Source organism: Nilaparvata lugens, chromosome 9, assembly GCF_014356525.2.
Source record: "Nilaparvata lugens isolate BPH chromosome 9, ASM1435652v1, whole genome shotgun sequence".
NCBI classification, from domain to species: Eukaryota; Metazoa; Arthropoda; class Insecta; order Hemiptera; family Delphacidae; genus Nilaparvata; species Nilaparvata lugens.
Genome location: NC_052512.1, coordinates 44,689,885 through 44,717,785, shown reverse-complemented (window position 1 = coordinate 44,717,785; position 27,901 = coordinate 44,689,885). Strand labels below are relative to the sequence as shown.

Below are 27,901 nucleotides of genomic sequence, written 5' to 3'. Positions count from 1 at the left end.
CCACCTTATTCGCAAATCTCACTCATATTCATGCTGTATCATCAATAGAGAACTTATTCGCACTCCAATTCATGCTGTATTTAGAGCAAATTCACACAACACAGCGCTCCTAGCGACTAAAAAATAAACTAAACTCTACTGAAATCTCCCATCTGCGAATAAACGTCAGTCCTTTAATAGCCAGCTAGCAGGCAACAGCTGGTAATATTTCTGATTAGTGTTTCTACTTAGCAGATGAAGCCGGTTTAATTTATAAACTAATACAGGTTAAAACCAAATAAAATTGATTTATTTAATGTGGTGTTAGTGAAAAATACATAGAAAATATAACAGCAAATACAACCCTACATCTGTTTAAATATAGGTGCAGTGTTTGTTTTTTTAACACACGTGAAGACAAAAAAATAAAAGATCTACAAAATAATTTGTAAGTATTTATCAATTCAAACTAAATTGAAGAACAATATCGAATTTTGAATTATATTTCTGATTAGTGTTTCTACTTAGCAGATAAGCAGCCGGTTAAATTTGAAAACTAATATAGGTTAAAACCAAATAAAATTGATTTATTTAATGTGATTGATTGATTGAGTACTTTATTTATGTAGATTACAATAGATACTGGCTTATACACTTGTATACAATAGCTTACAATACAGCAAAATTATAGATGAATTTCCATAATATAGACTAAGAAAATAATTATTGAACTGTATATGATATGAAAAAGCAGTTTGTAATATAATAACTATAGATAATAATCATATTGTAATGCATCTACATAAATTGGCGGAGCTTTGGACATATCAATGTCCATTCTTCGGAAACAATATTCAAAATATCCTCCCCACTAACTCTCTACCAAAAAATGTGGTGCTAGTGAAAAATATATAAAAAATATAACAAAAGATACAACCCTAAATCTGATTGAAAACAGGTTAGGTGCAGTGTTATTTTTTTTTAATACAAGTTAAAAAGTGAAGAGAGAAAAAATAAAAGATCTACGAAATAATTTGTAAGTATTTATTAATTTTAATTACAGAATAATATTGAACTATTAATTTTTATTGTAAAACAAAAATCCAAAGAATAAAATAAAAATTAAATTAAATTAGATGTGAATCACCCCGAAGACTTCTGCTACTGCAAATATTGACAACAGGGTAAACAGCTAGATGGAAATTCGATGAGCGCTACTATTCAAAAATTATTTGTCAGCCCGGGAATCGAACTCAGTATAAGATGAGCGCTGCTATCCAGATATTGTCAGTTTGGTGTAAGGGTAAGCATTCCTGACCGGCAATTAGGAGGTACTGGGTTCGATTCCCGGGCTGACAAATAATTTTTGTATAGTAGCACTCATCAAATTTCCATCTAGCTGTTTACCCTGTTGTCAATATTTGCAGTAGCAGAAGTCTTCGGGGTGAATTACAGCATTTAATTTGGAGTTTTCGTTTAATAATAATATTAATAATTCATAACCATTTGAATAAATGCTATATCTCAGTAATTTCCATGTGTAACAATATTAAAAAAAATATATATATATATAAAATCTACGCTGAAATAAAGAAAAGAACTGGCTTATACAGGTAGGGGATAGGAAATTCACGAATGACGCATCATCACGTCTCAACTACTCAACTGACTAACTTGAATTTTTGCATATAGATTCGTAATTAACCAAGGATGGTTATAGGTTTATTTCAAATTTGTCAAGATTTCAGTACATCAAGTTTTCAGTTTTTCTAGGTTCCAGTTGAGTAGTTGAGACGTGATGATGCGTCATTCGTGAATTTCCTATCCCCCAAGTGTAGAAGCCAGTTCTTTCCTTTATTATAGATACATAGATAAACAGCTTTTTACAAACATTATTGCACAGAAAATTTACAGGCAAAAGTTTTCTAAACAAAGATAGGTTAACCTTTTCAAAATAAAGGAAAGTGAAGCATAATTCATTATTTATGAAGAGAAAAATGATAGTAGAAAATTATTTTGTTTTAAGATGAGCTCGGTCTGTTATCAGTTAACCTGTAATGATCTATTTGTAATGAAATTTCAAGAGGAAATTTTTGTTTTACTTTCTTCCTCTCTTTCTCCCACTCTCACTCTCTCTCTCTCTCTCTCTCTCTATCTCTCTCTCTCTCTATCTCTCTCTCTCTATCTCTCTCTCTCTCTCACTCCCTCTCTCTGTCTCAGTAGCTCTCTCTCTCTCTCTTTGGTAGAGAGTTAGTGGGAAGGATATATTGAATATTCTTTCCGAAGAATGGACATTGATATGTCCAAAGCTCCGCCAATTTATGTAGATGCATTACAATATTACAGTATCTACAGTTATTACAGATTGCTTTCTTCATATCATATACAGTTCAATAATTATTTTCTTAGTCTATATTATGTAAATTCATCTATAATTTTGCTGTATTGTAAGCTATTGTATATAAGTGTATAAGCCAGTATATATTGTAATCTACATAAATAAAGTACTCAATCAATCAATCAATCTCTAGGGTTGTATGGCAACTCCGCCCTTAATAGAGGCAATAATTCAATTCAATTCTCTATCTCTCTCACTCAATCCTCTTTCTCTTTTTCCCACTTTCTCTTTCACATTCCATCCTTTTCTAAAAATGCCGATTTATTATGACATCATTATAACCGTAAACATTATAGCGAGAGCCGTCTTCCATATGGACTCAAGTCATGCTACAGCTAGCGAGGTCCACGTTATAATGGCAGTGGAGAAAGATAGAATAACAACGTTGCCGATCCTCTGTCTTGTCAATGCCTTCTATAGAAGGTAGCTGATACAGGTTAATTATTGATGTAATATTAACTGTTCATTCCCGTTCGAAATAATCAATTATATTCTATCAAGCAAGAAAATATATATTTTCAATAATTGAGATGGAATATTTTGTTAATTAATTATCAATTCTACATTGTTGAAAGACGATCCGGCAACAGAGCAAATCGAGAAAGAGATAGCGCTATCTGCTTTGTTGAATGATAGACAAGGATAGCAATACCATTGCTAATCAAACACTGCCATTATAACGTGGACCTCACATACTGACTGTACACCAAGAGTATTTACTCTTAGCCAAGAACCGTGAACTATAATTTAATTCCATTACAGTACAGTATAAATAATCTGGTGTGGCGCACTCACACAACTTTCCTTGCCGTTATGAGAATTGATCACCTGACGCTAGTGTTCCCGCGCATCTCAAGTCTACTTATAAACAAAGATCTGATCCAGCTGGTGACAGGACAATAACGCTGGGAACATACGAGGTCTGCTATCTCTTCATAGTGAATCATTTAATCGATTCAACAGTTGACAACAGTTTGCAATTGGATAATCACATTTTTTTTCGAATTTTGTGCTTATTTTCAATTTTAGATGAAAATATTACTGAACATTAATTGTAGAGATTTTCATGTTCAATCTTTTCCACTCAAAATATTTTGTTCTAATTGTATCTGAAGCCTGATAATTGGGAGTCTAGAATCAAACTTAGCATAGATGGGGGCGGAGCTCCTGAAATTTTTACAGATATGTGGCAGTTGATATAGCTTATCAATGACTACTTTAGGTAGAAATTTAATCAAAATCGTTGGAGCCGTTTTCGAGAAAATCGCGAAAAACCCGGTTTTTGACAACATTTTAGCCGCCATCTTGAATTGCATTTGATCGAAATTGTTCGTGTCGGATCCTTATAGGGGAAGGACCTGAAGTTCCAAATTTCAAGTCATTCCGTTAATTGGGAGATGAGATATCGTGTACATAGACGCACATACACTCATACACACACACACACCACACACACACACACGCGCGCGCGCGCGCGCGCGCGCGCGCGCACGCACGCACACACACACACACACACACACACACACACACACACACCACACACACACACACACACACACACCAATACCCAAAAACCACTTTTTTGAACTCAGGGGGCCTTGAAACGTATAGGAATTTAGAAATTGGGGTACCTTAATTTTTTTCGGAAAGTAATACTTTCCTTACCTATGGTAATAGGGCAAGCAAAGTAAAAAATACACTATAACATGTTCTATCTATATATATAAAAGCAAAATGGCACTCACTCACTCACTCGCATAACTAAAAATCTACCGGACCAAAAACGTTCAAATTTGGTAGGTATGTTCAGTTGGCACTTTAGAGGCACACTAAGAAATCTTTTGGCAATATTTTAACTCTAAGGGTTGTTTTTAAGGGTTTAAAGTTCGTCTTTTAGCATGTATATTCTTCTTCTCCCTATCTCTTAATTATAATTGAAATTTCCATATCATATGTTACTATAGAACTATAATCTAGATAGAGTACCTCTTCGAAACAGTTGTTAACTGGCAACTAAATTAATAATTTTGTCAGGTTGGCATTAAGTTGAGTTGACTTTGTTAGGTTGGCACCAAGTTGAAGATTTAAATGCATTTATCGCGGAAAAATTGATTGGGCACTGCTACTTCAATCCTGGGAATATTATATTACTAGCCGTCAGGCTCGCTTCGCTCGCCATATCCGTTTAGCCAGACGTTTAGTCTGTACCCCCGACTGGATTGCCCCAACATGATAAAAATGCAGGCGAGCGAAGCGAGCCTGCTAATCTCATTCTTGGACGATCCAGTCGGGGGTCCAGGGGGCGGAGCCCCCTGACTAGACGGATATGGCGAGCGAAGCGAGCCTGACGGCTAGTATAATATATATATGATCTCAAGATATGATTCCAAGGTTGCTGACCCCGGACTGAAAGCATACACGTTTCTAAACATGAATATTGGGGCACCCAGCTTCACTCGTTTTTTATTTATTGATAAACAGAACACAATTCCTTAAAATGATTGGGGAAGGACTAACAGGCACAGCCCAAAACTGTTTCTTCCCCGAATTTTGATTTATACACTATAAATTTTATAGTTAGAATATTTAATATTCCAAAAAATATGTTATGTTTCATACACTTGAATTCAGGTCCAGTTTTCAGTCCAAACATTTAAAAACAGAAAAGTTCTAATTTTGATTGTTTACAAACCAAATTGAATAACAAAATAACACTCACTAATCACTTGAAACTGTAAAATAATGATTGAATTTGAAAATTATGTCAACAATAATCAGATTATTTTGATCAAGTTGATTAAAATTTCTAGATATCATCTCTCATGAGATAAGCTGATTGATTGCAAATAGTTGAACAGCTGAACATAATTCTGTCTCTCTCCCACATCTTCTGTTATCGACAGACGACGAAAGAATCATCTGTTTTTCCAAGGATAAATAATTATTATCCTTTTAATGTCGTTCAGCGAGTTTTCCCAGGGATGAGACCTAGTGCAATCCAATTCTTATATCATAAACCTTCTATGTTCAAAATTTCGTGGAAATCGGTAAGAGCCGTTTTCGAGATCCGTTCAACATTCATATTCATATAAATACAGAAATTGCTCCCTTGATATAATAATATCGAGTGACCTGGCTGGCTCAGGTCTGGTGTCAGAGTTTTCAGGTCGCAACTGATCAATTTCAGGGCCTCTGACATGACCTAACGACTGCTTTTTAGGCAGCCGGGACCGACGGCTTAACGTGTCCATCCGAAACACCGTTGATATAATAGGATAGGATAGAAAAAATAATTGTACTATATCGAGTTCCACGTTACAATAGCACTGGAGGAAGATGGGAGAACAACGTTGCCGATTCTCTGCCTTGCCACTTCCTTCATCACAGCTAGCCTTCTATAGAGGATAGCTGATACGATCTGGTGTGATATAAATTGTTCATCCTTGTTTAAAATGATTTGTCAAGAAAATATATTTATGAATGATTCAATAATTGAGGTTAAATATTTTATCAATTGATTGTATTTTTATATTGTTAAAAAACGATGTGGGAACGTTGTAGAGGTAGGAAAGGATAGCGCTATCTGCTTTGTGGAATGATAGACAAAGATATAGTGAGGTTCATGTTATAATGGCAGTGTTTGATTGGCAATGGTATTGCTATCCTTGTCTATCATTCAACAAAGCAAATAGCGCTATCTCTTCCTCGCTTTGCTCTGTTGCCCAGATCGTCTTTAAACAATATTTAGAATTGATAATTAATTAACAAAATATTACATCTCAATATTATGAAAAATATAATTTCTTGCTTGATAAAATATAATTGATTATTTTAAATGAGTATGAACAGTTAATATTACATCAATAAACCTGTATCAACTACCGTCTATAGAAGGCATTGACAAGACAGAGGATCTTTCTCCACTGCCGTTATAACGTGGACCTCACTATAGGTTGGATTTGGTACTCATTCCTATTCAAAACACTCTCTCAGTGTTCTCTCTCCCACCCACTCTCTCTCTGTATCACTCTCTCACTCTCTCTCTCACCCTCTCTCCCTCTCTTGGAGCTAATCCATTGATTTTGTTGGCTTTGAAACTCTGGGAAGGTCATGGCATGGCTTTAAACGTATCCCATACTAAACGGGCGCTGTGTTTTAAAATGTGTGGTACTGTATATACTCTATCCATATTATATACCATGTCATGAGTATATACAAACACTACACATATTCTATAGTAAGGTCCACGTTATAATGACAGTGGATAAAGATAGAAAAATAGCGATGCCGATTCTCTGAATTAATTTAGTTATTTGTGCAACTAGTGCGCAAAGTGTCAGTTTGCTGCACCGAAAGAAACGTTTACGCCCGAGCCGTAGGCAAGTAAGGAATGGTTTGTTGAGTGCAGCAGAGGAACTTTGCGCACGTATTTCACATTAAGTTTTTCCTACAGTTACCATTGAATATGAAAAGTGGGTAATTATGGGTAAAATTGCCTGAAATGCATCAAATGTTTTTCTGTGTAATTTATTATTGATAAAAACCTTAATCCTAAAATCCTAAAGTCCTCGTTGTCGTGGTTATAATATATAATGAATAATAATTAGCGCGTTGTGCTTGGTTGCACCTCTGCTCACTATAGCAGCCACAGCAGTCACTGTTACCAACTTCATTTTGATTTTGCTGCACTGTTGCTCCATATAACCTACTAAGTATTTTGCGTTGCCATGTTGCAAATCTGGAGTGCAGAAAAATTTTTGCCGCACTAGAGCGGAAAAGTGATTCTTTGCGTTCTGTAATCAGTGCAGCAATGGCCACTTTTCATCGTAACTGTAGGAAAACACTATAATTCACTACATATATTCTATAGTAAGGTCCACGTTATAATGACAGTGGATAAAGATAGAAAAATAGCGATGCCGATTCTCTGAATTAATTAATTATATTTCTACACTGTCAAAAACATAATTGGCATCGTTGTGGACCTAGAAATGGATAGTACCACCGGCTTTGTCGAATGATAGACAAGGATATCAAAACCAAAGTTGATCAAATACTGTCATTATATCGTGGACCTCACTATATACTGATATTCAATAATTTATAAAGGTAGTTGAAATAATAGGACAACAAATTTGAATGATTAAAAATAAATTAATGTTTATTGACCGAGCGAAGTGAGGTCTAATATTCAAGTCGACGGTTTGGCATTTCTCTTAATGTTTAAATGTTTATATGTTGCGCATTTACGGCGAAACGCGGTAATAGATTTTCATGAAATTTGACAGGTATGTTCCTTTTTTAATTGCGCGTCGACGTATATACAAGGTTTTTGGAAAATTTGCATTTCAAGGATAATATAAAAGGAAAAAGGAGCCTCCTTCATACGCCAATATTAGAGTAAAAATCAGACTAGAATTATTCATCATAGATCAGCTGACAAGTGATTACACAGATGTGTGGAGAAGCCAGTCTATTGCTGTATTTCCATAAGGTCTATAGTTTCAATCAGGTACTTGTGGATGAGAATACTGCTTGAGGTCTACTGTTCACAGAACTACTAGTCTATGAGTGTTTGAATAAATGATAAATTCAATAATATTTTTTCCTACAGTTACCTTGAAAAGTGACGATTCCTGCACTGATTAACAAGGAGATGAACAAGAAGAAGAAAAAGTAGAAAAGAAGAAGAAGAAGAAGAAGAAGAAGAAGAAGAAGAAGAAGATGAAGAAGAAGAAGACGACGACTATGTGAATAGTAAAAGTTATTGGACTGGCAAAGTTATATGTAAAAGAAAACTGCAGGAAGGAATGCGATGGTGAAGAAGAAGAAGAAGCAAGAGGAGACGAAAAAAAGAAGAAGAAGACGACGAAAAAGACACAAGATGAGGTGAAGGTTGAGAGAGAGAGAGAGATAGTGTGAAAGAGAAAAAAAAGGAAAGAGTGAGTGAGGGTAGGATCGTCAGTTGTAGGATGTTTAAACAGCAAGAAGATGGGAAAGAAGAGGAAGAAGAAGAAGAAGAAGAAGAAGAAGAAGAAGAAGAAGAAGAAGAAGTCGACGAAAAAGACACAAGAGAAGGTGAAGGTTGAGCGAGAGAGTAAGAGGATGAAAGAGAGAAAAAGAGAGAGAGAGAGAGAGAGTAGTGAGATAGTGAATTATAAAGTAGTGGATGTTGAAACAGCAAGAATCTCCATCTTCTTGAAAAAGAGGATGAAGAAGAAAAAAACATGAGCTAAGGTGAAGGTCAAGAGAGAGAGAGAGAGCAAGAGGGTAAGAGAGAGAGAGGAAGGAGGAGGAGGAGAGACATGTAGAAGAAGGACACAGGATGAAAGAGAGAGAAGAACAATTGGAGAAGAGAAGACGATCCAAAAAGTCGGAAATATTTGCAGACTTGTTCTAACTCCAGTCTTGTTGTAGACTGACTGACTGTTCCTGTATTATAAACTCAAAACCTGTTCAATTCAGCTTTGATGCAGGAATATTACAGCCTATAGTTAGGTCCACTTTATAATGACAGTGGATAAAGATAGGAGAATAGCGATGCCGATTCTCTGCATTAATTATATTTCTACACTGTCAAAAACATAATTGGCATCGGTGTGGACCTAGAAAAGGATAGTACCACCGGCTATGTCAAATGATAGACAAGGATAGCAAAACCAAAGTTGAGCAAATACTGTCATTATAACGTGGACCTCACTATATAACCAACCATCCTCGATAACCCGTGATCCGCGAGGATCTATTTTAAAGCTTAAAAATCTGGTGTGGCGCACTCACACAACTTTCCTTGCCGTTATGAAAATTGATCACCTGACGCTAGTGTTCCCGCGCATCTCAAGTCTACTATTCAAAGATTTGAGCCAGCTGGTAACAGGGCAATAACGCTGGAGACACACATGAGGTCTGCTATCTCTTCATAGTGAATGATTTAATAGAATCAACAATAATTTGCAATTGAATAATCACATTTTCTCGAATTTAAAGCTTATTTTTAAATTTGGGTGAAAATGTTACTGAACATTAATTGTAAAGATTTTCATGCTCAATCTACTCCACTTGATTTTTTCTGTTCCAATTGTATCTGAAGCCTGATAATTGGGAATCTATCTGCATTGATGGGGCGGAGCTCCTGAAATTTTTACAGATATGGGACTTGTGGCAGTTATTATTATAATGCTTATCGATGACTATTTTAGGTATGAATTTGATCAAAATCGTTGGAGCCGTTTCCGAGAAAATCACGAAAAAACCTGTTTTTGACAATCTTGAATTGCATTTGATCGAAATTGTTCCTGTCGGATCCTTATAGTGAAAGGACCTTAAGTTCCAAATTTCAAGTCATTCCGTTAATTGAGAGATGAGATATCGTGTACACAGACGCACATACACTCATACACACACAAACACATACAGACCAATACCCAAAAACCAGTTTTTTGGACTCAGGGGACCTTGAAACGTATAGAAATATAGAAATTGGGGTACCTTAATTTTTTTCGGAAAGCAATACTTTCTTTACCTATGGTAATAGGGCAAGGAAAGTAAAAAACTGAAACTTGACCTTCTGAAATATTGAAGAACTGAAAATAGGCCTATAACAATCCTCGGTAAACCGTACTCCACAAGAGTCTATGTTAGAGCTTGACAAACTGAAAACTGGACCTACTGAGATCTTTGAAGAATTTTCAATAGGCCTATAATCATCCTCGGTGAATCAAGAATCTATATTCAAAATGTCAAGTTAATCAGTTGAGTAGTTGAGACGTGATGATGTTGTGTATCAAGGTGAGATGATACTGTATCATATCGTGGGGATACTGTATCATTCATGGTGACACCATAGTGATGATGCGTCATTCGTGAATTTCCTATCCCCTACGTGTATAAGCCAGCTCTTTCCTTTATTCTAGATTATAGTTTACTTATTTACTTTTGCAGTTTCTAATTTTCTGAAAAAAATTTTTGAATTTTGTTACAGATGACAGAGGGAATCTAAAAATCATTTTTCGAAAATGTTCCCTTGGCATGTGAAGATAGATGAGGAAGTTAAAAGATATCCTGATCTGAAGTTAGAGGATATCCACACCATTAGACAGTGGATGAAATCCCAGCCACATTTACCTACAATTGATGGTAACTAATATTTATTTCATGGTAATATCTATATATATATATATAAAAGCGAAATGGCACTCACTCACTGACTGACTGACTCAATCACTCACTCACACGCAGAACTAAAAATCTACCGGACCAAAAACGTTCAAATTTGGTAGGTATGTTCAGTTGGCCCTTTAGAGGCGCACTAAGGAATCTTTTGGCGCAATATTCTAACTCTAAGGGTGGTTTTTGAGGGTTTAAAGATCGTCTTTTAGCATGTATATTCTTCTAATTCTCTTAATTATAATTGAAAAATGTCCATACCATATGTTAATATAGAACTATAATCTAGAGAGAGTACCTCTTCGAAACAGTTGTTAACTGGTAACTAAATAAATAATTTTGTCAGTTGGCATTAAGTTGAGTTGACTTTGTTAGGTTGGCACCAAGTTGAAAGATTGAAATGCATTTATCGCGGAAAAATTGATTGGGCACTGCTACTTCAATCCTGGGAATATTATATTACTAGCCGTCAGGCTTGCTTCGCTCGCCATATCCGTTTAGCCAGACGTTTAGTCTGTACCCCCGACTGGATCGTCCTAAAATATGATAAAAATGCTCAAATCAAAAATCTAGGCGAGCGAAGCGAGCCTGCTGATCTCATTCTTGGACGATCCAGTCGGGGGTCCAGGGAGCAGAGCCCCCTGGCTAGACGGATATGGCGAGCGAAGCGACCCTGACGGCTAGTTTATCTATAATAATATTAAAAACCCCAAACACATTTACCTGATAATAGATAGATGGTAACTATTTTATTTCATGGTAATAAATTAATAATCTATAGAGAGTTCCACGTTATGATGTGAATGAAGAAAGATAGCCGAACAACGTTGTCGATCCTCTGTCTTGTCAATGCCTTCCATAGACGGTAGCTGATACAGGTTTAGTGATGTAATATTAACTTTTCATTCTCGTTTAGAATAATCAATTATATTTTATTAAGCAAGAAATTATATTTTTCAATAATTTCGATGAAATATTTTGTTGATAGTTATTAATTCTACATTGTTAGAAGACGATCTTGCAACCAGAGTAAAGCGAGAAAGAGATAGCGCTATCCGATTTGTTGGATGATAAACAAGGATAGCAAAACCGTTGCTAATCAAACACTGCCATTATAACGTGGACCTCACTATAGTATTTAAGTTAGAGTAATATTGGAATAAAAAATTATCCAGGATCAAATTTGTATAAATGACAAATTCAACATTTTTTCATCATTTAAAATTTTTCTTGATGAAGTAATAGGCCAATTTATTGACCGAGCGAAGTGAGGTCTAAGATTCAAGTCGACGGTTTGGCATTTCTCTTAATGTTTAAATGTTTATATGTTGCGCATTTACGGCGAACGCGGTAATAGATTCCATGAAATTTGACAGGTATGTTCCTTTTTTAATTGCGCGTCGACGTTTAAACAAGGTTTTTGGAAATTTTGCATTTCAAGGATAATATAAAAGGAAAAAGGAGCCTCCTTCATACGCCAATATTGGAGTAAAAATCAGACTATAGAATTATTCATCATAAATCAGCTGACAAGTGATTACACAGATGTGTGGAGAAGTCAGTTTATTGCTGTATTTCCATAAGGTCTATAGTTTCAATCAGGTACTTGTGGATGAGAATACTGCGTGAGGTCTACTGTTCACAGAACTACTAGTCTATGAGTGTTTGAATAAATGACAAATTCAATATGGTTATTTGTGCAACTAGTGCGCAAAGTGACAGTTTGCTGCACCAAAAGAAACGTTTACACCCGAGCCGTAGGCGAGGGCGGAATGGTTTCTTGAATGCAGCAGAGGAACTTTGCGCACATATTTCACATTTAATTTTTCCTACAGTTACCATTGAATATGAAAAGTGGGTAATTATGGATAAAATGATGGCTGAAATCCATCTAATGTTTGTGTGTGTGATGCTGTTATTAATAACAACCTTAATTCATTTAAAAATTAATAATCCAATTGAAGTTGAAAATTCTCAGCCAAAGTTCTTATCTTTATTCATTCAAGAATCAGAAAAAATACAGATAAGACAAAAAATTCGCATTCAAAATACACGCCAACAGCCGGTTGGGATGACTGCAGAATGGCTGAACCGACAAGCGCGCGACCTAGCGGGAAGAATCGTACCTAACTTCGTTTCATCCAACTAAAAACAGTATTCAGATATTTAGACATGGTTAACTTACTAAATTACCGAAAAATAATATAAGTAAACTAAAAAATATTTATAAAATAACATAGACAACAGAAAATATTTTATTGTAGTATATTCTAATGTTATTTTATCAATTTTATTGACTTGGATTTCGAACGGTAATTATTTAACCTGAAAATTCGAATTTCATAATGTGTGTTTGCTACATTTCTCATTGCTTATAGTTGAAATAATTATTACTGTAAATAGAAAATAAACATTATTTATTATTAAATGATGATAAGTTATTATTTAATTATGATTTAGATAAACATTATTCTTGTTTTGGATTTCTAGATTGGGATCTTATCATAAATGTAGGGTAGCCATTGAAATGATTCTTATCTAAATCTAACCACAGTCATTGTTACCAACATAATTTTTGTTTTCGTGCACTAAACCTCCATATAACCCACCAACTATTTTCTGTTGCCATGTTGCAAATCTGGAGTGCAGGAAAAATTTTTCCCGCACTAGAGCGGAAAAGTGATTCTTTGCGTTCTGTAATCAGTGCAGGAATCGTCACTTTTCAAGGTAACTGTAGGAAAATATTTTTTCAATTTGTTCTAGACGAAGTGATAGGCCAATTCATCTATGCCTGCTATTTTAATCTGGAGCAAACGAAACGCACAATAGAGACCTGCTATACGTATAAGGCTTCAATGCCAGAATTTTCAAAAAATTGGGATGTCACGTCTCCTAGTGTAGCAGATGCCGGCGAAAATTTGTAAGTACATATTTCTCAATTTTCTTCTTCTACTTCTTCTTCTTGTTCATCTCTTGACTCCTTCTTCTTCTTCTGTCTCCTTTTTCTCCTGGCTCTCTCTTCTTCTTCTTCTTCTTCTTCTTCTTGTTCATCTTCTTTATCTTTTAGTACTTCTTCTTCTTCTTCTTCTTCTTCTTCTTCATTCACTCTCGTTTTCTACTTTTTCTACACACTCTTTTACATTTTCTTCTTCTTCTTCTTCACTGTCTTTTTCTTCTCCTCCTCCTTCATCTTATCATTTTATCTCCATATTATCATTTTTTCTTCTTCACTCTCTTCTTCTCCTGTCTTTTCTCCTTTTTCACTCTTCATCTCCTGTTTTCTCCTTCTCGTTCTTCTTCTTCTCCTCTTATAATTATTTTCTTAGTCTATATTATGTAAATTCATCTATAATTTTGCTGTATTGTAAGCTATTGTATATAAGTGTATAAGACAGTATATATTGTAATCTACATAAATAAAGTACTCAATCAATCAATCAATCAATTCTTCATCTTCATTCACTCTCGTTTTCTACTTTTTCTACACACTCTTTTTCATTTTCTTCTTCTTCTTCTTCACTGTCTTTTTCTTCTCCTCCTCCTTCATATTATCATTTCATCTTCATATTATCATTTTTTCTTCTTCACTCTCTTCTTCATCTTCTTCTTCTTCTCCTACTCCTTCTTCCTCATTCACTCTCTTTTTCTTTTCCTTCTTCTTCTTCACCTCATCCTCCATCTTATCATTTTATTTTCATATTATCATATTGTCAGTTTGGTGTAAGGGTAAGCATTCCTGACCGGCAATTAGGAGGTACTGGGTTCGAGTCCTGGGCTGACAAATAATTTTTGAAAAGTAGCGCTCATCGAATTTCCATCTAGCTGTCTACCCTGTTGTCAATATTTGCAGTAGCAGAAGTCTTCGGGGTGATTTACAGCATTTAATTTGGATTTTCGTTTAATAATAATTATTTGAATGAAAAGAAGATTATATTAATAAATTTATATTTTTAATATCATTTTGCAGACACATTGTTCTCCTACAGGCTTGGACAATGATGGAAATCAGGTGATACTATGTAAGCTAAACAATATGGCGGCTTCCCAATATGTATTCAGCGAATGTATCAAGTGGATTATGATGACTGTATTTCTATGTCAGCTGGAAAACGGTATCAGACCAGGGTTCACTATCGTCTATGATGCAGATGGCTTTGGAATGACACATTTGTTCAAAAATCCACTCAATCAAGTCAAAAACTACATTGCTTTTGGACAGGTAAGGGAATTTTCACAATATTTTTCCTTTCTTAATATCACTTTCTCCATTTTCCATGTCACTTTCTCCCTTTGATCCTTTTTCATTTCAATTTCTATGTTATTTGGTAGCCTTCATTACTTTTGGACAGATAAGGAAATTTCCCTTCATATTTTAACATTTTATGTCACTTTCTCCCTTTGCTCCTTTTTTGTTTCAATCGTTTTGGACCGGTAAGGGAATTTTCACAACATTTTTCCCTTTTTAATATCACTTTCTCCATTTTCCATGTCACTTTCTCCCTTTTTCCATTTTTCAATTCAATTTTTATGTTATTTTGTAAATCTCAATTCATATGAAGGTGCCAGTAGGGGGAGAAGAAGAAGAACAAGAAGAAGAAGAAGAAGAAGAAGAAGAAGAAGAAGAAGAAGAAGAAGAAGAAGAAGAAAGAAGAAGAAGAAAGAAGAAGAAGAAGAAGAAGAAGAAGAAGAAGAAGAAGAGAAGAAGAAGAAGAAGAAGAATGAAGAAGAGACAAAGGAGAAGAATAAGGAGCAGAAGGGATAGAAGAAGAAGAAGAAGAAGAAGAAGAAGAAGAAGAAGAAGAAGAAGAAGAAGAAGAAGAAGAAGAAAAAAGAAGAAGAGGAAACGGGAGAAGGAGGAGCAGAAGATGGAGAAGAAGAAGAAGAACACTATTCTCTAGTATTGTCAATTTTGTAAGTTTGTCTAGCATTTAATTTATAGCCTGCATATATATATATATATATATATATTATATATATATATATATATATAAGTTACATTGTGAGAACCTACAACAGTCAGCAGTTTCAATACAACTTCTTAGAACTCTCCTGGAACTTTTGGAGCCAGCTTTCTCACGCATCGAGCGTCAGTCCTGCTTACAACATCGAAGCGAGAGGTACTCACTTTATCAAAATTCACTTGTTTAAATTGTTTTATTCCAAATTTTGTGTTTTGTAAAAATAAAGATTTCTTTTTTAAAAAAGAAATCTTACTGAACGCATTATTTAGCTGGCGCAGTCGGTAGGACGATCGGGATTAATGAACATAATCTTCAGTTTTTAAACTGTTAACGATCGTCTGTAATATAAGGACCTCGCGTTCGCGACATCCGAAAAGTGTGGTGAATTATCAAGCTGCGAAACACCAACATTGTGAAGTGCAGTGGATATCAAACTTCGATATCATCATCACCAAATCTTCTTCATCGAACGTGCATCATCAACGCTGAAAGGACATCAGAAGAGATGAGCATAGCATTCGTTTTAGTGTAAGTCTTAATTTTAAGTTTTAATATTGTAATATTTTAGTTTGGTTATTCTCGAAACATTTAAATATTCCAGAATGCCTAATCAATCAGTAGATACAGCACCCTCTGCTGCTACCCCTGTTTTAAGAAAAGAATTCCTGGATATGATACCAGAATTCTCTGGAGAGCCATTATTATTAAACAGATTTGTATCGATTTGCGATAAAGTAGTTGCTAAGTTTTTTGTACAATCGAATCCCGATGATTTTCAAAATGAATATCTATTTTCTACTATTATTTCTAGACTCAAAGGTAGAGCTTTAGAACTTGTAACCAGTGGAAACACTTATGCTTGGCCTGAAGTGAGAAGAGTACTTCTCGACGGCTATCTTGACAAACGTGATTGTTTCACGTTGAATATTGAAATGACAGAAATGAAACAAGAAAGTAGCGAAAGCCCTTTTCATTTTCACGAGAGAATTCAAAAGATTCTCAACTTACAACTTGCATATTTCCTTACGAAGATGGCAGCAAATTCAACTATTCTATGCGAATACGCAAAGCAGCTTGCCCTTAGGGTATTTTTGAGAGGTCTGAATGAACCTATAGGATCACTGATGAGAACAAAAAACCCTTCAAGTCTAAGTGAAGCTTTGAGTATGATCACAAATGAAATGCAGTACAAAAACAGAAATAGTAATTATAATTTCAATCTCAATAAGAGACCAATCTCACAACCATTCCAACAACTTCCTCTGACTAAACAAATCCAACACTTTCCTCATACTAGACCAATGCAAAACTTTCCCCAAAACAAGACTTATCCGAACTTCCAAAACCAATCACAACAAAGACCAATGATTACACATCAAAATAACAATCAACAATTTCGCAACTTCAGTTCAATGAACCAACAGAGACCAATGTTTCAAAGGCAATTTTTCGGTCAACAACACAGACCACAATGCAATCGCAACCAACTCCAATGAGTATTTCAACCAGAAACACTGAACTTGAACCCCCGAAAAAGAACCCCAGATTCAATCAACTGACAACCGAATTCGCTACAAACAATGACGAATTACTCAATACTAACAGAAACGAACTCTTGACTGACAATTTCTCAAATGAACCGTTCAATTACCCCGAAATGACTGGAAATCTCATGAACAATTTTGAAAACTTGGAATTGAAGGATGATTACAATAATCAAATGACTTCCGACCAAACAGAACAAAATCATTTTTTAGGAGAAACGAGCCTCGGAACAATTTTCAATTATGAACTTGCAAACAAAAGATAACGAACTCTCTTACTTTCTAGACCCACAAACGAACTTTCGAGTACTGATTGATCCCGGAAGTACACAATCTTTATAAAAAAGGTAATTGCACATGAAGGTTTTAAAGATTCCTTGAAACCAACACCATTTGAAGTTACTACAGCCCATGGTAAATCAAAAGAAAAATTCAGTGCTAAAATACCATTCCTAGGAAGAAAATTTGATTTTTTCGTATTTGATTTTCATAAAGATTTCGATCTCTTGTTAGGAATGGATGCTATAAAGCAATTGAGAGTAAGATTGGATTACATTAGTAACAAACTTTACTATGGAAACAACAAACAAGTACAATACTGTATTACAATACAACTTTGCAACACAATGAACCTTCTAAAGTCAATAAACCTCGTCAACTGTGGACTTACTTGATTGAAGCACGTAGTCAGAAAACAATATCAATTCCGATAAAAAACGTGTCAAACGGAGAATGCTTTCTCAAATACCAAAATCTCTCTGGACTAGAAATTCCACAATCTATCCTAAAAGTTGAAAACAATAAAGCAATCTGTCTAATTACAAATTCATTTACGGAAGATAAAAAATTGACAATCACACGACCTTTTGAAGTTGAAAATTTGGAAAACTATGAACTAGTCCCTCATTCAAAATCCACCTCATCTCCAAACAGTAGTAAATTAAGAGATGCAATCAACTATTTGAAATTCATCAACCATACAAAGTCTGTTATTGAAGAAAAATTGGAAATGATTTTGTTTTACAATGAAAACGTCAAACGCAATAAAAGAGGTTTAATAAATAGTCTTGGATCTGTTTTAAAATTTATCACTGGTAATTTGGACGCATATGACGAACAAAAATACGATAAGTTGATTCTCGAACTGTATAATAATCAAGATAATTTAGCCAATCAAATTTCAAACCATTATTCAATCAGTCAAAACATTATTGTAGAATTCAACGAAACAATTAAACTTGTGAACCAAAACTTCAATGAATTGAAAGAGAAATTTTTGATAATTAATGATGATTTAAATGATTTCATAGAATTAGAAAAAATTAAAGATATTTTGAATCAATTACTTATAGCTTATAATATTTTATTAGACGTAGTTCATGACATTGAAAATTCTATTGCATCTTGTAAAATAGGCGTTCTGCACCCTAGTATAATGTCTACTAAAGAATTGTTCAATGAACTTGTGAAAATTTCAAAATTCTATGACAAGAAATTCCCATTGGAAATTAAGTATAATAAGATGTTAGAAATAGAAAAATTGATTAATGTAGATTGTAAGCTAATTAAGAACGAAATCATTTATTTTCTCGAATTTCCGATTGTAGAAGAAGTAATTTTTGATCTTTTTGAATTATTACCAATTCCAAGTAAAGTAGAATCAAATTTTGTAACAATACTTCCACAAAACAAATATTTATTGAAATCTTCTGATAGTTCTAATACTTTAAAAATTGAAGGATTGTATAAAGAATGTAGATTGATAGGAGATAACGAATGCTATCTGTGCTCATCCGAAGCCATCTCCCATCAACAACTGCAATGTGAAGCGGCTATCATATCTACTGGTTCCACTGACAACTGTAAATTCACCGCCGTCCAAATTGAAGAGAACCTCATCAAATGGATTCCCGAAATACAACAATATTTGGCAGTCTTACCAAAATTGGAGACCTTCCACATAGAAACGAAAACCGAAACTACTGTGACAACACTTCAAGGAATTTATTTCATCAATACAGCCGAAGGAAAAATTTACTATCGAGGAAAACCTCTGTTCCACTCTTCCCAAACGAGAGGACATCCAAAATTTCTAGAAAACATCCAATTAGAACTTCAAGATCATCAAATTCCAGATTTCCAAATTCATTTAAAAAATTTAGACAACTTTAACCAATTTAAAAACATTCAAGTGTCTCCAGTCATCCGAAAATCATATTTAACCACCGACATCAATGTTTTCACAACCATTTTGTACATTGTGATTGTTCTTTGCGTGATTTTCACCGTGTACAAAAGAATCTCCAAAAGAGGACAGCAACCTTCTTCAAGAACTTCGCTACCAACCCCGAAGTTCTCTTTAGGGAGGGAGGAGTTACATTGTGAGAACCTACAACAGTCAGCAGTTTCAATACAACTTCTTAGAACTCTCCTGGAACTGTTGGAGCCAGCTTTCTCACGCATCGAGAGTCAGTCCTGCTTACAACATCGAAGCGAGAGGTACTCACTTTATCAAAATTCACTTGTTTAAATTGTTTTATTCCAAATTTTGTGTTTTGTAAAAATAAAGATTTCTTTTTTAAAAAAGAAATCTTACTGAACGCATTATTTAGCTTATATATATATATATATATATATATATATATATATATTATTTATTTATTTATATGCATTGGAGCTTTGGAAAATTAAAATCACTCATTATTCAAGACTATTAAAATGTTTCATTACACTATCATCAAATTTCAAATCTATAACTTTGATTAAAAAATAATAAAAACTGTTTTGATTTTTATTTACAGAACGCTTCAAATATCAGGGTAACTGGTATAAGATTCATAAATTCAAGCATTGTAATAAAGAAGCTAATAAGCTGGCTAAGGCCGTTCTTGAATCAGGAAGTCATGAAGATGGTATGTATATTTATATTTTATTTAAATTTTCTATATTATATTAATTTTATTCATCTATTTATTCGACTTGATGACATAAATACATAGTGGATGAAAAAAGAAATCATTGAGATGGTTAGTATATTAATATCTATATATATAAAAGCGAAATGGCACTCACTCACTCACTCACTCGCAGAACTAAAAATCTACTGGACCAAAAACGTTCAAATTTGGTAGGTATGTTCAGTTGGCCCTTTAGAGGCGCACTAAGAAATCTTTTGGCAATATTTTAACTCTAAGGGTTGTTTTTAAGGGTTTAAAGTTCGTCTTTTAGCATGTATATTCTTCTTCTCCCAATCTCTTAATTATAATTGAAATTTCCATATCATATGTTACTATAGAACTATAATCTAGATAGAGTACCTCTTCAAAACAGTTGTTAACTGGCAACTAAATTAATAATTTTGTCAGGTTGGCATTAAGTTGAGTTGACTTTGTTAGGTTGGTACCAAGTTGAAGATTTAAATGCATTTATCGCGGAAAAATTGATTGGGCACTGCTACTTCAATCCTGGGAATATTATATTACTAGCCGTCAGGCTCGCTTCGCTTGCCATATCCGTTTAGCCAGACGTTTAGTCTGGCCCCCGACTGGATTGTCCTAACATATGATAAAAATGCTCAAATGAAAAATGCAGGCGAGCGAAGCGAGCCTGCTGATCTTATTCATGGACGATCCAATCGGGGGTCCAGACTGGCTAGACGGATATGGCGAGCGAAGCGAGCCTGACGGCTAGTTAATTTATATTGAAGTTGCTTTCCATGACGAAACACTATATAATAACTTTGTTGAAGTTCTGACACTGTGTTACTAGTAAATATTTGAAAAAACACTTACTTTTGATTGGAGTCTTGAGGAATGCATTTCACTCCTGAAGAGGAGCTTCATCAGCCTGACACCAGGGGCGCTTGCTCTTATGGGTTGGACTGTGTGGCCAAAATGTGGGAAAATATTTCATTTGATTTGAAGTTAGATGATCAAATCAAATGTAATATTTTCCCACATTTTGGCCACACAGTCCAACCCATAAGAGCAAGCGCCCCTGGTGTCAGGCTGATGAAGCTCCTCTTCAGGAGTGAAATGCATTCCTCAAGACTCCAATCAAAAGTAAGTGTTTTTTCAAATATTTACTAGTAACACAGTGTCAGAACTTCAACAAAGTTATTAATTTATATTTTTCAATATATTCATAGCCTATTTGTTTTTCTATTTAATTCATTCATTTATTTATTTAATTCGATGACAAAAATACATAGTGGATAAAAAAAAGAAGTCATTAGAATGATGGTTAGTATATTTTTTATATTCAATAATATTTTCCAATAAATAATGTATAGCCTATTTGTTTTCCTATTCAAATCATTCATTTATTTATTTCATTTGATGGCAAAAATACATAGTGGATGAAAAGAGAAGCCATGAAGATGGTTAGTATATTAATATTAATTTATATTTCTCAATAAATGTATAGCCTATTTGTATTTATATAGTGCTTTTCATTTTTAATCAATCAATTTATCTAATTAAATGACAAAGATATGTAGTGAAAGTAAAAACAGACATGTCCCTTTCTATTTCAAAAATACGGTACAAAATTCTCAGGTTATTTCCAAATTTCTGTTTGGAAAGGTTTTTCTACTCCAAGAAAAATCAGGAAGAAGTCAATGATCAATTTTGAATTTTGAAGGTTTTCAATGGAACCAGAGTTTATTTATTTATAAGGTTAGCAAAAAAAAAAGTTTACACCAAACTGATCCAAAGTTCCTTTAAAATCATGAAATTAATTTAGAATATTTAGAGCCGAAAATTATTTATATTTTTGTGAATTGAATTTTTCTAGCTGAGCGTTCACACTGTATCGACTAAAATACTGCAGCAACTGGATTGCCAATAATATGAAACCTTTATATTTTTAGCTGAGTGTTCACATTGTATCGACTAAAATATTGTAGCAACTTCATTGCTAATATTTTGTATCCTTTATATTTTTAGCCGAGTGTTCATACCGTATCAATTAAAATACTGCAGCAACTAAATTGCCAATAATATGAAACCTTCATATTTTTAGCTGAGTGTTCATACTGTAGCAACTAAATTCCGAATAATTTGTAACCTTTATATTTTTAGCTGAGCGTTCACACTGTATCAACTAAAATATTGCAGCAACTAAATTGCCAATAATATGAAACCTTTATAATTTTAGCTGAGTGTTCACACAGTAGCGGATGAATATTTCAAAGATATTCCAAGAGAAATAGTTCCATCTGATTATGGTGGAGATGGACCTTCATTAGAGGAATTAACAAGTAAGTTATAGAATTTTCTAGATTTTTTCCAATAATTCTTTAAAAAAGTACTAGTAGTTCTGTGAACAGTAGACCTCACGCAGTATTCGCATCCACAAGTACCTGATTGAAACTATAGACCTTATGGAAATACAGCAATAGACTGGCTTATCCACACATCTGTGTAATCACTTGTCAGCTGATTTATGATGAATAATTCTATAGTCTGATTTTTACTCTAATATTGGCGTATGAAGGAGGCTCCTTTTTCCTTTTATATTATCCTTGAAATGCAAAATTTCCAAAAACCTTGTATATACGTCGACGCGCAATTTTAAAAAGGAACATACCCGTCAAATTTCATGAAAATCTATTAGCGCGTTTCGCCGTAAATGCGCAACATATAAACATTTAAACATTAAGAGAAATGCCAAACCATTGACTTGAATCTTGGACCTCACTTCGCTCGGTCAATAACTGTAGTGGACTATAAGTATAACCTATTAATAGTATAGTCTCATAATAGATTTGACATTATTTTTCATAAATTTGTCAGAAATTTTAATAAATTTGCTATTATTTTTCAGAAAGTCAACGCGAGAAAATGCTCAAAATCAGAGACCTACTGATTGTTCAGGAACAAATGTGCTGCGATGAAACGAAGAGGGTGAATGGTAAGAACAAGAAGATGAACAAAGAGGATGGAGACTACGAAACAGCGTGTGAAGAGGAAGAGAAAACTACGAAGAAGGAGAAGGAGAATAAAATAGAAACGACTCCTACATTTGCTGGTTTAACCTTGGACTGAGAAACTGGTTTCAAAATTAGTTTTGTATCAAATACTGAGTTCCGTATCGAATGAGTACTGTATCAAATACTGAGTTCCGTATCGAATGAGTTCTGTATCAAATTCTGACTTCCGTATCAAATGAGTTTTGTATCAAATACTGAGTTCCATATCAAATGAGTTTTGTATTGAATACTGAGTTCCGTTTCAAATGAGTTTAGATCTGTATCAAATGAGATGTATAATATTATTATCAAATGAGTTGTGTATCAAATACTGAGTTCCGTATCAAATGATTTAAGTTCTGTATCAAATAAGCTGGGTTGTTTCAAATGAGTTTTGTATCAAATACTGACTTCCGTATCAAATACGTTGAGTTCTGTATCAAATGAGATGTATAATATTATAATCAAATGAGTTGTTTATCAAATACTGAGTTCCGTATTAAATACGTTTTGTATCAAATCAGTTTTGTCTACTTAGTGTCAATTGCACAAAAGCCGGTTAAATTTTAACCGTGATTAATTACACGAAAACCAATCAGAGAAGTCCTTTTAGAGGAGACGGCTTCTCTGATTGGTTCCCGTGAAATAAATCACGGTTAAAATTTAACCAGCTTTTGTGCAACTGGAATACATATTTTGTGGTGATGGAATAAAACTTGGAAAGTTTATTGATTCAGTTGAAATAAAATTAACTAAATTAATTCAGTTGAAATAACAGATGTTTTCTTGTGATGATGAAAAGATGGAATAAAACTTGGAAAGTTTATTAATTCAGTTGGAATTAAATTAATTCAGTTGAAATAACAGATGCTTTCTAACTGTTAAAATATCAACAAAGCCTGCCCAATCATTCTATAAGTGTGTGTGTGTGTGTGTGTGTGTGTGTGTGTGTGTGTGTGTGTGTGTGTGTGTGTGTGTGGTGTGTGTGTGTGTGTGTGTGTGTGTGTGTGTGTGTGTGTGTGTGTTGTGTGTGTGTGTGTGTGTGTGGTGTGTGTGTGTGTGTGTGTGTGTATGAGTGTATGTGCGTCTGTGTACACGATATCTCATCTCCCAAATAACGGAATGCCTTGAAATTTGGAACTTAAGGTCCTTACACTATAAGGATCCGACACGAACAATTTCAATCAAATGCAATTCAAGATGGCGGCTAAAATGGCGAAAATTTTGTCAAAAAAAGGGTTTTTCGCGATTTTCTCGAAAAAGGCTCCAACGATTTTGATTAAATTCATACCTAAAATAGTCATTGATAAGCTCTATCAACTACCACAAGTCCCATATCTGTAAAAATTTCAGCAGCTGCGCCCCATCTATGCAAAGTTTGATTTTAGATTACCAATTATCAGGCTTCAGATACAGTTTAAACAAAAAATTTCAAGTGGAGAAGATTGATCATGAAAATCTCTACAATTAATGTTCAGTAACATTTTCACCTAAAATTGAAAATAAGCTCGATGTTCAAGAAAATAAGATTATTAAATTGCAAACTGTTGGCAACTGTTGATTCTATTAAATCATTCACTATCAAGAGATAGCAGACTTCGTGTGTCTGCAGCGTTATTGTCCTGTCACCAGCTGGCTTAGATCTTTAAATAGTAGTCTTGAGTTGCGCGGGAGCATTAGCGTCAGTTGATCAATGTTGATAACGGCAAGGAAAGTTGTGTGAGTGCGCCACACCAGATTTTTTAGCTGAGCGTTCACACTGTATCAACTAAAATATTGCAGCAACTAAATTGCCAATAATTTGTAACCTGTATTTTTCTAACTGAGCGTTCACACTGAATCAACTAAAATATTGCAGCAACTAAATTGCCGATAATTTGTAACCTGTATTTTTCTAACTGAGCGTTCACACTGTCTCAACTAAAATATTGCAGCAACTAAATTGCCAATAATATGAAACCTTTATATTTTTAGCTGAGTGTTCACACAGTAGCGGATGAATATTTCAAAGATATTCCAAGAGAAATAGTTCCTTCAGATTATGGTGGAGATGGACCTTCATTAGAGGAATTAACAAGTAAGTTATAGAATTTTCTAGATTTTTTCCAATAATTCTTTAAAAAAATGAAGTACTAGTAGTTCTGTGAACAGTAGACCTCACGCAGTATTCTCATCCACAATTACCTGATTGAAACTATAGACCTTATGGAAATACAGCAATAGACTGGCTTCTCCACACATCTGTGTAATCACTTGTCAGCTGATTTATGATGAATAATTCTATAGTCTGATTTTTACTCTAATATTGGCGTATGAAGGAGGCTCCTTTTTCCTTTTATATTATCCTTGAAATGCAAAATTTCCAAAAACCTTGTACAGTATATACGTCGACGCGCAATTAAAAAAGGAACATACCTGTCAAATTTCATGGAAATCTATTACCGCGTTTCGCCGTAAATGCGCAACATATAAACATTTAAACATTAAGAGAAATGCCAAACCGTCGACTTGAATCTTAGACCTCACTTCGCTCGGTCAATAACTGTAGTGGACTATAAGTATAACCTATTTCAGAATATGTGTAACCTTATCTAAATTTGGGAGAGGAATAGCACAAGGTTACCTTATTTTTTCTCTCCCTAACATTTCGATGATGTACTTATTGTATAAATCAATAAAGAATAAAGTGAAATCGTCGTTATAGAGTGAGTGGAAAAGATAGGACTGCATAGTTGCCAATTCTCTGTTTTCACCGCCATGGAGAAAAGATAGCATAAGAAGAGAAGATATGCCATGGTGGAGAACGTAATGTTGCAAATTTCCTCCTCCGATTACTGTCGACTACTGTCTATTATCAGTGTGTTGTTGGGAGTGTAAGAGTGTAGGAAGGGCACAGTATGAGAGACTACCAGCGTCACATAGCTTCACCAAAAACAACTACTAGGACTATCGGCTTCAGTTAACACTCACATTTGCAAAATAACGGTCCAACAACATGGCATATCACCATAAATGATACAGTATCAACACAATATGATACAGTATCATCTCAACTTCATACAGTATCATCTCAACTTCATACACAACACCATAATTTGATACAAAACTTCCAAACTTTGAATGAATTCTGCAAACCATGGCGTATCTTCTTATGCTATCTTTAGTTAACACTGAAATTTGAAATTATTTTTCAAGAAATTTCAATAAATTTGACTTTACCTATAATATAATAAAGGAAAGAACTGGCTTCTACACGTAGGGGATAGGAAATTTCACGAATGACGCATCATCACGTCTCAACTACTCAACTGATTAACTTGTAATTTTGCATATAGATTCTTAATTAAGCGAGGATGGTTATAAGCCTATTTTTGATCCTTCAAGATTTCAGTAGGTCAAGTTTTCAATTAGATCCTTGCGTAGCACGGGTTACCTGCTAGTCTTATAAAAGATTTGACATTATTTTTCATAAATTTGTCAGCAATTTTAATAAATTTGCTATTATTTTTCAGAAAGTCAACGCGAGAAAATGCTCAAAATCAGAGATCTACTGATTGTTCAGGAACAAATGTGCTGCGATGAAACGAAGAGGGTGAATGGTAAGAACAAGAAGATTAACAAAGAGGATGGAGACTACGAAACAGCGAGTGAAGAGGAAGAGAAAACTACGAAGAAGGAGAAGGAGAATAAAATAGAAACGACTCCTACATTTGCTGGTTTAACCTTGGACTGAGAAACTGGTTTCAAAATTAGTTTTGTATCAAATACTGAGTTCCGTATCAAATGAGTTTTGTATCAAATGAGTTGTGTATCAAATGCTGACTTCCGTATCAAATGAGTTTTGTATCAAATACTGAGTTCCGTATCAAATGAGTTTTGTATTAAATACTGAGTTCCGTTTCAAATGAGTTGAGATCTGTATCAAATGAGATGTATAATATTATTATGAAATGAGTTGTGTATCAAATACTGACTTCCGTATCAAATGAGTTTTGTATCAAATACTGAGTTCCGTATCAAATGAGTTTTGTATTAAATACTGAGTTCCGTTTCAAATGAGTTGAGATCTGTATCAAATGATATGTATAATATTATTATCAAATGAGTTGTGTATCAAATACAGAGTTCCGTATCGAATGAGTTCTGTGTCAAATGAGATGTATAATATTATTATCAAATGAGTTGTGTATCAAATACTAAGTTCCGTATCAAATGATTTAAGTTTTGTATCAAATAAGCTGGGTTGTTTCAAATGAGTTTTGTATCAAATACTGACTTCCGTATCAAATACGTTGAGTTCTGTATCAAATGAGATGTATAATATTATAATCAAATGAGTTGTTTATCAAATACTGAGTTCCGTATTAAATACGTTTTGTATCAAATCAGTTTTGTCTACTTAGTGCCAATTGCACAAAAGCCGGTTAAATTTTAACCGTGATTAATTACACGAAAACCAATCAGAGAAGTCCTTTTAGAGGAGACGGCTTCTCTGATTGGTTCCCGTGAAATAAATCACGGTTAAAATTTAACCAGCTTTTGTGCAACTGGAATACATATTTTGTGGTGATGGAATAAAACTTGGAAAGTTTATTGATTCAGTTGAAATAAAATTAACTAAATTAATTCAGTTGAAATAACAGATGTTTTCTTGTGATGATGAAAAGATGGAATAAAACTTGGAAAGTTTATTAATTCAGTTGGAATTAAATTAATTCAGTTGAAATAACAGATGCTTTCTAACTGTTAAAATATCAACAAAGCCTGCCCAATCATTCCATAAGTATTTTATTTATTTCATTCCTATGATTGTATTGTGAAGTATTAAATAATATATAAAAATCAAAATTTATCACCATGTGTATGTTTTTGACCTCCAAAT

General features: G+C 34.1%; 2 protein-coding genes across 5 annotated transcripts in view; one reads left to right on the top strand and one right to left on the bottom strand.

Moving 5' to 3' along the window:
* LOC111063758 (dmX-like protein 2) overlaps positions 1 to 27,901 on the bottom strand; it is a 478,861-nt gene that overhangs the window by 224,856 nt on the left and 226,104 nt on the right. The gene's annotated exons all lie outside the window — the stretch shown is intronic.
* On the top strand, positions 167 to 27,871 carry LOC111050917. 4 transcript variants are annotated; one of them, XR_005572216.1, is made up of 8 exons: positions 167 to 427; positions 10,359 to 10,513; positions 13,307 to 13,463; positions 14,511 to 14,762; positions 19,850 to 19,960; positions 24,994 to 25,096; positions 26,532 to 26,802; positions 26,970 to 27,871. XR_005572216.1 is itself a non-coding variant. In XM_039435967.1 (8 exons), the coding sequence occupies exons 4-7, from the start codon at positions 14,577 to 14,579 to the stop codon at positions 23,093 to 23,095; spliced, it is 621 nt and encodes a 206-aa protein (XP_039291901.1). In that variant the 5' UTR covers positions 167 to 427; positions 10,359 to 10,513; positions 13,307 to 13,463; positions 14,511 to 14,576; the 3' UTR covers positions 23,096 to 23,126; positions 23,162 to 23,922. The 4 variants fall into 4 exon arrangements, 3 of the variants coding, with proteins under 3 accessions (XP_039291901.1, XP_039291898.1, XP_039291899.1); XM_039435967.1 differs by lacking the exons at positions 24,994 to 25,096; positions 26,532 to 26,802; positions 26,970 to 27,871 and adding exons at positions 22,206 to 22,308; positions 22,875 to 23,126; positions 23,162 to 23,922; XM_039435964.1 differs by having other exon boundaries at positions 26,532 to 27,871.